We start from the raw sequence: 11,441 nt of genomic DNA, 5'->3' as shown, positions 1-11,441 counted from the left end.
ACTGACAGTGTGTGCACCTGTTGTGTGTAGCCTGGATGTTTTGTGTTGACATTTTGCAGGTTTATATGTAGGTCCTGATGCGTAGAGTCATGGGGTGGAAAACTTCTTATGTGTGTGCATTATTGTTGCACCTTTGCGACACTTTGGACACTTCATATGTGATCACAGTGGATGTGGGCAGACCAGTTGGAGAGCTGAAACATTTCTGGAGAAGCACCGGCTTCTGGTAAGAACAAACGTTTTTGCAAAAAAAACATTGTTTGACTGTAAACAGTGGGTGTGAATTGTGTCAGGAAGTTGAGAGTTCATTTATTTATTTGAATTTTATACTGCGTTTAAGTCACTCTAGAAATGTTGTGATTTTTACAATTGTTAACTCTGACTTTTATGCTGATTCTACATTTGTTAAATACTGGCACCAGCATCTTTATACTTGTTATTGAAGACAGGGTGTGTGCATGCGTGTCGTTTTTACATTTATACCCCTTTTTATGATTATTATTTTAATGTTTATTATACTCTATGGACTGTAACTATTTATATGTCTGATACAAACAAATAAACATTTGAATATAAAGCACATTCTATGTTTATCTTTACGTAGAAACATATTAGAGTCTGCGTGATTTTACACAAGGAGTTCAGTGATATCTTGAACTAAAATAATATTTATTCAAAATGTACGTTTTCTTCGGTGAATACTTGCATTATGCAGGGTGTCTTCAGGACCTTCAAATATCTTAAATTCACTTTTATAGATATTTCACCTTCCTAGACCGTGTCTTTCTGTGCAACCGTCTATATTTCTAACAGTGACTTTTTACTTTATAGTTGCAAAATGCAATCTAACCTAACTCACTTTGATAACCATATTCCAACATAAAATCAACCTTTATATTCACCTGCAATCCTTGAAGAAGTACAAAGATGATTCAGACCTACAGCTGGTTAAAATTATCTATATAAGGGCCTTGACAGTGTCAAACCTAAACGTCTGATTTATATTTTTTGAGAACACAGCAAAATATAGTTGGGCCACTCTGTCAAATCATGGCTCTTGCCAAATGCTTACTGTACATCCATAATATTGTCTCTTGCTGCCAAATAACAGTGTCTGAGAGCAGATTCTTTATTTACGTTCAGCCCTCCTCTCCCTCACACCGAGGCTGACCAGTTTGACCTGAGCACGGACCAGCAGCTCAACCTGGCCTATGTGGGCTCTGTCCCCCATGGAGGGATTCAACAAGTCAGGATCCACTGGATACTGGAGCTGGTCACTGCACAGTAAGTGAACAGAATGAGCATCACAGGAGGGAAATGGTATGAACCAAGGTTAGTTATCCTGGAAATAATATACTCAGGTTTCTGATTGTTTTTTGTTTTGGTTTGTTTTTGTGTTGTTTTTGTAGCTAATTTTATGTGTTTACTTTGAGATAATTCAACTGTCTGGGTCTGTTTGTTGTAGAGACATTGGCGGAGAACCTCAATATAACTTCACTAAACTGGACCAGCTGATAGATCTACTGTGGATTAATGGACTCCGACCAGGTATATATTTCTGACTTCCATGTTGTGCTGTATTAATCCTTAAAAGTATTACACCAGTCTTCATGTTTTCACCTGATTTCAGTCTAAATCTTTTCACAAATCCACATCAGGCATCTTTTCATAGCTCCTTCTAAGTGTCTGTGCTCACTACCAGTCATTCTACTTACCTAAAATGTCACTATTCCTGCACTTGTGGTTGTCAGGTTTCGAGTTGATGGGGAGTGTGTCCAACTACTTCACTGACTTTGAGGATAAATCACAGGTGATCAAGTGGAGGAACCTAGTTTATCTCATAGCCAAGCGCTACATTGGTGAGTAACCTTTGGATGATAAAAAACTTTGGTCAGATGATTTAGCTGATTAGGTTACAGGTCAGAAGTTGAAACAATACCAAAAAGGCAATTTTGGAAAGAGAAATCGTGTCTCTTGTTTGACTTTCTGTGTGTTTTCATTCATGTTGTTCAGAATTCATGTTGTCCACTTTCAACCTAATTCCAGTCCTGTCTATATTATTTCTGAATTGCAGATAGATATGGTTTAGGAAGTGTTTCTCAATGGAACTTTGAAACATGGAATGAGCCCAACAATCATGATTTTGATAACGTCACAGTGTCAATTCAAGGTAAGCGTAAGTTAGCCTTTATGTTGTAAATGTCTGGAGTTTTTGAGCAGAGTGTGTCATTTAAAAGTGTTCAACATTCTGAGTGTTTTATTGATAATCCTGAAAAACGCATTGGTGTAGTAGTTCAGACAGTCTCATGTAACGCTTCAGGTTTTCTGAACTACTATGATGCCTGTTCGGAGGGTCTGCGTGCTGCCAGCCATCGCCTCAGGTTTGGGGGTCCAGGAGACTCCTGTCATTCCCCTCCTCATTCTCCATACTGCTGGGCCATGCTTCAGCACTGCTACAATGGCATCAACTACTTCACTGGAGAAAAGGGGGTCCGAATCGACTACATCGCCCTGCACAAAAAGGTAAGATTTTCTTTAGATTCTGAGTTCACATAAAAAGTTGATGTGATTATTTTTTATAGACGGTTAATGATGAGAAACTTCTTTATGTTGTTGTCATTTAGGGAGGAGGGTACTCTTTTCCCATCCTCCAGCAGGAGATCCAGACAATGGCAGAGATCCACAAACGTTTCCCCTTGTTCCGCAGCCTCCCTGTTTACAACGATGAGGCTGACCCACTGGTGGGTTGGTCCAGGCCGCAGGAGTGGAGGGCTGATGTGACCTACGCTGCCATGGTGGTCAAGGTGAGGTTCAGAGAGAGACAAAAAAAAAAAGATTATATAGGTGCAGGTCTGCTCTGTGTTACAAAAGTCAGAACTAAACATGGAGAATCAGCATTCAGTTTCTATGCTCCGTATATCTGGAACAAACTACCAGAAAATATCAGGTCTGCTGAGAGTCTGAGTTCTTTTAAGTCAAGGTTAAAGACTCACCTGTTCACTGCTGCCTTTGACTAAAAGGCTTTTGACTTTTTAAATTTTATATTCTCTTTCGAAACTCGACACTGCAACTCTTACTTTAATATGTGTGTGCTTTTATATTTTTGGATTTTATGTGTTGTTTTCTTACTTGCTGTTTTTAATCATCTTTTACATGTTTTTTCTTTTATAATGTTTTAAATGTGTTTCTTTTTCCCTGTCGTCGTATTTCAATGTCCTGTGTGAAGCACCTTGAATTGCCTTTTTACTGAAATCTACTATACAAATAAACTTGCCTTGCCTTAGGTAAAGTCTAGTTTTTGGTTTACAACTTTTTGTTAAAGGCTGCATGAGGGTTTATCGTGACCAACAAGACTAGTTAAAACAAACAACAGAGCTTGTACCTGCTTAACAGAAACATGGAAACACATAGCATCAGTCATGTTTGGATGCTAATGTCGGCTCACCAATCCAGGAGCAACACGGGTAGAGAGACGATGTCATCTGCAAATGTTGTTTTGCTTGAAATTTGTTATGGTGCCTTACTAGCCAGGAGAAAAGTAAACTGAGTTATAGAGGGTTCATAAGTTGAACCAGCTCTGAACCAGAACTCTCACTAGTCCTGAACTATATACAGAAACAGGAAACAGAAAAAGGACATTGGAGAGTATTACACTGGTCAACAACAAATTTATTGTTTAAGTTTTTTGAGCTGATTTAGGATAATGTTGGTGTGCTGAATGCAAAAATCACATTAATTTTGCTCAATCAGGTCAACTTTCTGAACTATGCTACATATTGGCTTTTTAACATTTTTGCTTACATTTATGGGCATTTTCACATCATATGATACAAAATTCTTTCATATTTCTTGCAATAAAAGAGTTCTGAAGATTTTACTTTTGCCAATTTATGATTAATGTTTTCTTTTAATATTACAGGTAAATGAAATGGCTTCGACTAGAAGATCTTGCAAAAATAAGCCTGACGTATTCTGCTACATGTGCGGTGAATACACCATTGTACCTAACAGGAATCAAGTGATCAAATTATTTTTTTTCTCGTAAAACCTATTTTGGGTGAGAACTGTATAAAAAAATCAACTGATAAAGTCACAAAAATGTAATCAATTTTTTGTGAGAAGATCAAATTTTTCAAAATCAAATTAGCAAAAACACATGACCTGATTGAGAAAAACAGATGTCATTTTTGGATTTAGCGGTGCAAAATGGTCCTAATTCAGTTGAAAAAACCTCGACAACTTGCAAAAAACATTTTTTTGTAACCCAGTGTTATCATATTCAAACATTTCATGATTATTTGCATCTGCCCCTCTGCTTCGATGAAGTGTTATGTATTTGGTAATCTATGCACCTACCTGTTAAATAAACCATAGCTCGTCCTCTGTCGTTCTCAGGTCATCAACCAGCACCAGGACTTGCTATTGGCAGACCCGAACAGCACCATCAACTACACCCTGCTGAGCAATGATAACGCTTTCCTCAGCTACCATCCACACCAGTTCACCCAGCGCACACTGACCGCTCGCTTCCAGGTCAACAACACCCAACCGCCTCATGTACAGCTGATCAGGAAACCCGTTCTCATTGTCATGGGCCTGTTGGCTTTTCTAGGTAACAGTTTCTTCATAGATCACATCATCATTCCATTCTCATATAGTCCCTTTTACAGGCCATGAAGATGCTGTGTGTTAGTATTGTAATGTTTCCTCTGCCGTATGCTTTTTCTACCTTGAGGAGAGACCCAGGTCCTGGCTCAGGTTATGAACTCAGCAGGAACCACCAATAGCACCGTGGGAGTTCTCGCCAGCAGCCACAAGCCTTTCATACCTGGTACCTCAGACAGCTGGCAGGCAGTGGTGCTGGTCTACAACAGTGATGACAACAAGACCTCCACAAATACTGATGATGTCACTGTCTCACTGAGAGGATTGCCTGAAGTAAATGGTCAGTTGTGTAATCCAGGAGTATTTCAGTTGGTTTAGTGTCATTTTGATTTCACACCAGTGTCATCTGTCTCTTTCAGGTCTTGTGTATGTCACATATTATATGGACAATAACTCCACCAACCCATATCGACTATGGCAAAGCATGGGCAGCCCTGATTACCCCACACCTGAACAGTTCAGACAGCTTCGGAGTGTGCAGGTAGTACATACATGTCACCGCTGTCTTTAAAATGCATGTATTATTGCACAAGCAGATGTATTGTGCCTTTAAGAAAAAAAAAAAAAAGAAAAAAAAATGCATTCTCTGTTAAAGTGCCCCTGCATTAGAATGAAACTATATCCCAACTACTATTAGAGAATGGATTCTTAGTATATTCTTATTTTATGGATTACTTAGTCTATTTTAAGCACATTTAAAGAATTGGTTTATCAATATTCACCTCTGTCAGCACAAAAACTTTGTTGTACTTTGTTTTCCGTATCTCGCTGTTGCAGTCTGTCTTCATATGTCTGTGTACATATCTTATAGTGTTTATAGTAGCATTTCTTTCTTTCTTTGTTTTTTTTTGTACTTCTGAAACTTTTAGATAGTGTATATATAAATAGTACACAATGTAGCATAGAGGGTATTTTAAATAATATTTTTATGGACATCAGTATTTTTTTTATTGCTAATACATGATTATAAAGGATCAACATAATTGTAAGTTGAATTACATAATTATGAAGTAATTATAAGGTGTATAGATATACCAGGAATTCCATCCATCCGTCCAACTGAAATTTTTGTCCAACCAATTTCTCAGACACTATTCACTTGATTCTTTTCAATTTTGACACGTTCTTTACATGTGCCATTTCTCTCAATTTTTGCTTTTTTTTTGTTTTTTGTTTTTTTTTTTACAAATTTTTAAAAAGTTTTTTAAAAAGATTGAACGTTAACACTCAAAGTTAATGAGCAGGAGGGGCCCATTCAGGGGTATGAGTAAACTCCACTTACTTTTTCCACTTGTTCTGTATTTTTTCTTTAGGGTGACTAACACTTACACATAAAGTAATATTGACTAATGTGCTCTGTCCCTGTCAAATAAACCAATAAATAAATCAAAATGAATTACACTGTCACCCTGATATTACTCATAAAGACCCAGTGCTGCTTTTGTGGCAATTCCCAAATGAATTTTTCTCTATTTTTGAACTTTATTAAGTGATTTATCACCATTTACTCTAATATTGTATTCTGTATTTTGCATTTTTAAGTGAAAATTGGGTATTTTCCTATATTTAATGTACTGATAATGCAGATGTTCATTAAAGCTCAGATTAAAGTTGAGGGTTATTATATTCAAAACAGATAAAACTGAAGAAAAAGATTATTTTTTTCTGTAAAATATATTGTTAACTGAACATAAGATAAGTGTGTCCATCCACTGTCATTGATCCAACTCCACGGGTTTTACTGGAGAATTGATGTCGAAGATGACGGTGTTTCCACTTTCACTATGGAGCCTCTGAATGTCCAAATGGGTCATATTTGATGACCATGAAATGATGACAAACTGCATTTTACATCAATTATTTACATCTATTGATAGGATTAGTGGATCAACAACATTAAACATTTTATATCAGTGAATAATTTTGGTTGCCGTTGGATGTTTGGGTCTTTATGGGTTAAAAAATGGTGATTATATTTGCTTTCACCTGCTTTAATAGTCTAGTATTTCTTTATTGCAGGACCCTCATGTTGGTGGACCCTGGCCTGTTCCTGCAGGAGACACTTTGACTCTTAAGGCCAAATTATCCGTCCCATCCGTCCTCCTCATCCATGTTTGTGCCCAGCCCAAAGCTGTTCCAGACCAGGTTTGTATGACCATAAAGAAACATCAGGTTAAAACGACCATCTTCTAAACGGTTACTTTTTATCCATATCTGCTGTTTTATGGTTGAGCTAATGTTTGTATTGTTAATAATTAAATGAGAGCCTGTTTTTAGGGCTAGAACAACATGTAGTTTTGAAGAAATGTATGTGTGGACTCAATCTTCTTGAAAACATTAGTATACTGCTACAGTTGTCATATTTATTTAATAAATATATCTGTGTTTACCCTTTTAATAGGTAAATGGTTTACGCTTCATCAGAATCACCAAATCTCAAGTCCTGGTTATCTGGTCTGACCACTGTGTTGATTCCAAGTAGGTCCACAGCGTCGTAGTTTGTTACCTCGCCCCCCGAAGGGGAGGCAAGGGGTATCGTTTGTTTGTTTGTTTGTTTGTTAACACTCTGGCAACAAAACTATGGGTTGAATTCATACCAAATTGGGTTTATAGATTGCCAGTAACCCAGACTAGATGTGGTTACATTTTGGGAAAAGTAGGTCAAAGGTCACATTTTTAAACAATTTTTCAAATCTTTTTTTTTCCCCATTTACTAGTAATGGTCAAAATTTCACATGTCTGTAGCAGCAAAACTAGTGGTTGAATTCATACCAAATTGGGATTATAGATTGCCAGTGACCCAGAATAGATGTGGTTACATTTTTGAGAAAAGTCAAAAATCCAATTTTTTATGAATTTTTAAAATCTTTTTTCTTCTCCCATTTACTTATAATGTTCGTATTTTCAAATGTCTATAAAAACATCAATTTTGTTTCAATTTACTTCAAACTTGGCACATATATAGAGGCAATTGATATGCTGATATCAGCACATACATAGATATGCTGACATCAGCTGGATCCATGCCAAAATACACCACAGTACATGTGAGGGGCAGGGTTTGTTGTGTCTGGCACCACTTGTTTCTCTATGTGTTGTTTTCTGCAGAAGGAGGTTTTAAAGCAGTAAAGGTACATACAGACTTTTTTTTAAAACAGTGCTGATCTATTTATGTGCCACATCATAGGCTATTAAGTCTTGATAACACTGTGCTGTAAATAAATGTTGCATGATCATGACAGAAATATCATTCATTGTTGTTATCATAGTATGATTTTATGCATTACTTTGTATTTGCAGATGCATCAAGACATTTGAAGTTGAATTCTCTACAGACCTCAAGAAATTCAGGAGAATCAATGTCCAAGACATTATTTTTACTTCATTTGTTTACTCTCCTGGTAAGAATCCTAAAATACAATAAGTCACTGAATTTTCTATGGAACATATTTTGACCTCAGGTTTATTGTTGCGTCTGTTTTGCAGTTGATCAGGAAGTCACTGGGCTTTACAGAGTTCGAGCTGTGGACTATTGGGGAAGACCTGGACCATATTCACTGACTGGGAGGTATTCGGAGGAGCACAGTTAACACAAGACCAGGCTTTTAGCATTGATATTTCCTTGTTGAATTGTACAGTGTAAATAATAATAATGTAAGTATATATTTTTAGGAGTGGCCTGAATATATTAGTTTGGATTGGATTAATGATCAGCACCTCATTCTGTAATTTACCCTCAGTTAACGACTTAATCTTCTGTTTTAAAAGTTTTATATTTTGTTTTATTAAAAAGTTATCATTCAGTATTTGTAAGATCACACAGTCATCTGAACAATGACAAAGACAACAGCAAGTTTCTTTACAAAATTTATTGTCACCAATATCACAGTAGTATCTCTTAACAGTGCAGATGTTACCCATCAGAATGACAATACAGTACAGTTGGTTGTATCTTCATTCTCACCCACAGTAACAGGTTTCATTAGTTTAGGCTTTGGGGAATATATTTGCATTTTGGCAGGGTTACTTATTTTTCCACGGGAAGTTGAATTGGATTTATTCGATAATTCTCTCGCCCTTCTCTGAGACACAGCAAATAATAAACTTGAACATAACAGGATTATTGTGCTATTTGTGTCTTTGAGAGGAGCTTCATGCACATGCTGGGCGGGATGATCAATGCAGTGTATCAAACTCCAGCTTGACAGATTTAGCAAGCACCTGTAGGGAAAGAAAGAATGAGAGGTGTCAAACATTTCAGATATAACACTCTCGTAATGATTAACTCTGCATATAAAGGCTAAACACTTAAGTTTCAGATAAAACACTGCTGTAAGAAGTGCTTTTTATCAACAAAAGTCTACACAATAAGAGAAAACGGGGAGGATTTGAAGTGATTCTACCTGGTATGTTCTAAAAAATTAAAGCTTTGCAAAGAAACATGCCCAGTATGTATGTGAGAATGTGAAAGACTGGGTACGTACCGGACTGCAGCACAGGCTGGAACTGTCCACCCATGCAGATTTCCTCCTGCTTCTGGCGGACCACTCTCTGGATGGCAGGGGGGAGGCCACGGGGGTTGCGGGAGAAGACCAGGGAGTAGCCGTCATCGCAGCTTCCATCATCCTTCAGGGTGCGGCAGGCATAGGTGATGGCATAGTTGTCATAATCTGTGTCAATGACCCAGTAGTTGTCACCTGGAGAAGCAGAGAGCAAAGTTAGATTTGTTTTTGTTGTTAGACAAAGGCGTGTGCATGTGAATGTATCACACCAGATGCTTACCGCCACTGGACAGGTAGCTGGCCAGGCCCTGGTAGTTCATGAACATCTTGCCGGGGGTGGAAGGGTCAGGAACGGAGTACTGAGCAGCCATGTCAGCGCACACAACCCAGAATCTGGATGCAAAACATAAGAAAAATGTCAGTAGAGGAAAGGAAGCTGATACAGGATTAGGCACATGACAACTAGACTTAAGCTAAACAGATAATTTCCACAAGTGCTCACCCAAAGAGTGTGACTCTGCCCCTGGAGGAGGCAACCATGGCACCATCATCTCCAACAGTATATTCAGCGGAAATGTTGTCCTGCAGGAACAAACCCTCGGGATCCTTCTTCTGCAGAGCGTACCACTTTCCTGCATACTGCAAGAAAACAAGCCCCAAAAATTAATATTGGCATTCAAGTTAAAGGCATTTCATCAGACTCTATAAGCATAAATATGGGAAGATTTGTACTTATTTACTGTTATTGCCATAGTAATGTATTCACTGCTGGCTTTCTAAATACAAAATCCTTTCTGTTATATTTTTACTCACTCTCTGGGGGTCAAAGTCCTCCTTGACTGTGAAGCTGTCCACCACACAGGTGGCCAAGCTTTGTTCCACACAGGCCAGGAACAGCATCACCAGGGCAAACATTTGGAAGTCCATCCTAAAGACAAACCCAAGCGTCTGTTAATTCACTCACTTACTACTTAGGTCCATTTAAAAGAAAAGATTTCACATTTAAAAGGTGTGTTTATGACAGGATAAAGTCCTTTCGAGTCCAGATTTCTGTTGCAAAAGTTCATGAAGCCTCCACGAAGCAGCGCATCTTACCTGAGGAAGTAGTATGAAGCTTTAGAAAGTTTTAGAGCAGAGTCGTCGCAGTGTCTGAGATGGAGAGGAGACAGGGTGTGAGCCTTTTTATACCTGACGCACAGATTGGCTCACTGATTATTTTCACTTCTTGGACCTAAATGCAGAGTTTAAATCTAGCGCTAATCCAGTTAACGAAATCCCCGCTGTAAGCTGATGAACCCTCGCATTCAGCAGTGTATAGGCTTTATGTAATTGTTTGCAGAGCTACATAATGGGATGTATAATAGCAGACGCTCCGGGGTAAAAAGGTGGCCTGAGCCTTGAGTTACACGCCCACAGCAGAGGTGTTTACATGGGTAAATATGTATCGAAGGCACAGGGGTCACATAAAAATATCAACCTGTAAAATGAGTTAATTTGGTAGATTGGTTGGAAAGTGTCACTGAAATGCAGTTTTATTTAACATTGGAGCTTTATATGCAGATCCAACCACTTACTTTACACCATATTTATATAAAATGATCCCTTATATTAGAGCAGTAAATCTACCCCCCCAAAAAAACCTACAATTTCTTTTATTTTTTAGAAGATATTTACTAATTTATACCTTGACTTCCCAATAATTGCAAGAAAAGTAAGATACTTGCTCAAAAATACATAAGGATAGGGCAGCAACTAATGGTTATTTTCATGATCAGTTAATATTCGTATTATCACAATTGTTTATTTTAGAAAATATCACAAAATGTTGCACAAATTACTCCTTTTGTCATGTAGGTATTAAGTTATTTTAGATATTAAAGAATGCATTCTATTTTTCGCTTAATGCACTCACAGAATAATAGTTACCATAATTTATTTCGACTACATGTAAATGTATTAAATGAAGAAAATACTCTCTTCCTTGTCAAACAACACTAACAGAAAGATATGACAAAAATAAGGATGTAGTCTGTTATCATAGCATTTGGGAGTGAACTTCTGTCGTGTTATGTCATGTCAGGTGTTCCCATCTGCTGTCGCTCACTCAGTTAAGTAACTACTGTCATGATGTTCCGTAAATGCTTCCAGAGCCACAAACTCTAATCCCAGGCCAAGCGTGTCATAAGAAACAGCTGATGTGTGTGACTGGAAGTAAACGCCACAATAACAAGCAGAAAAGTCTGAAAAAATGATGATTCCCTGGTACTTTAAACC

General features: G+C 37.7%; 2 protein-coding genes across 3 annotated transcripts; one reads left to right on the top strand and one right to left on the bottom strand.

The window, feature by feature from the left end:
• Positions 1-54: 54 nt before the first annotated feature.
• On the top strand, positions 55-8,785 carry idua (alpha-L-iduronidase). 2 transcript variants are annotated; one of them, XM_030143816.1, is made up of 14 exons: positions 55-226; positions 1,144-1,284; positions 1,466-1,548; positions 1,752-1,859; positions 2,075-2,170; positions 2,321-2,523; positions 2,625-2,804; positions 4,396-4,612; positions 4,736-4,945; positions 5,025-5,146; positions 6,685-6,810; positions 7,067-7,143; positions 7,966-8,066; positions 8,152-8,785. In XM_030143816.1, the coding sequence occupies exons 1-14, from the start codon at positions 78-80 to the stop codon at positions 8,253-8,255; spliced, it is 1,917 nt and encodes a 638-aa protein (XP_029999676.1). In that variant the 5' UTR covers positions 55-77; the 3' UTR covers positions 8,256-8,785. The 2 variants fall into 2 exon arrangements, 1 of the variants encoding a protein (XP_029999676.1); XR_003936290.1 differs by lacking the exon at positions 7,067-7,143.
• Positions 8,520-10,399, bottom strand: LOC115425937 (purpurin-like). Its single transcript, XM_030143825.1, has 6 exons — positions 10,263-10,399; positions 9,981-10,095; positions 9,670-9,806; positions 9,448-9,560; positions 9,150-9,362; positions 8,520-8,886 (listed from the first exon to the last, which is right to left on the bottom strand). Exons 2-6 carry the CDS (start codon positions 10,092-10,094, stop codon positions 8,876-8,878), a joined length of 588 nt encoding a protein of 195 aa, XP_029999685.1. The 5' UTR covers position 10,095; positions 10,263-10,399; the 3' UTR covers positions 8,520-8,875.
• Positions 10,400-11,441: the final 1,042 nt, after the last annotated feature.

The sequence above is a fragment of the Sphaeramia orbicularis genome, chromosome 9 (assembly GCF_902148855.1).
Source record: "Sphaeramia orbicularis chromosome 9, fSphaOr1.1, whole genome shotgun sequence".
Lineage (NCBI taxonomy): Eukaryota > Metazoa > Chordata > Actinopteri > Kurtiformes > Apogonidae > Sphaeramia > Sphaeramia orbicularis.
The sequence above is the reverse complement of the archived record's forward strand: the minus strand, read 5'-3'. Positions and strand labels throughout refer to the sequence as shown.

Coding starts and splice junctions, on each gene's coding strand:
- idua (XM_030143816.1), top strand. CDS start 78: ATGCGTAGAGTCATGGGGTGGAAAACTTCTTATGTGTGTGCATTATTG. Junction 4,946..5,024: donor AGGATTGCCTGAAGTAAATG/GTCAGTTGTGTA, acceptor TGTCTCTTTCAG/GTCTTGTGTATGTCACATAT. Junction 6,811..7,066: donor CCAAAGCTGTTCCAGACCAG/GTTTGTATGACC, acceptor CCCTTTTAATAG/GTAAATGGTTTACGCTTCAT.
- LOC115425937 (XM_030143825.1), bottom strand. CDS start 10,094: ATGGACTTCCAAATGTTTGCCCTGGTGATGCTGTTCCTGGCCTGTGTG. Junction 9,807..9,980: donor AGGACTTTGACCCCCAGAGA/GTGAGTAAAAAT, acceptor GTTTTCTTGCAG/TATGCAGGAAAGTGGTACGC. Junction 9,561..9,669: donor GGCAGAGTCACACTCTTTGG/GTGAGCACTTGT, acceptor TTTTGCATCCAG/ATTCTGGGTTGTGTGCGCTG.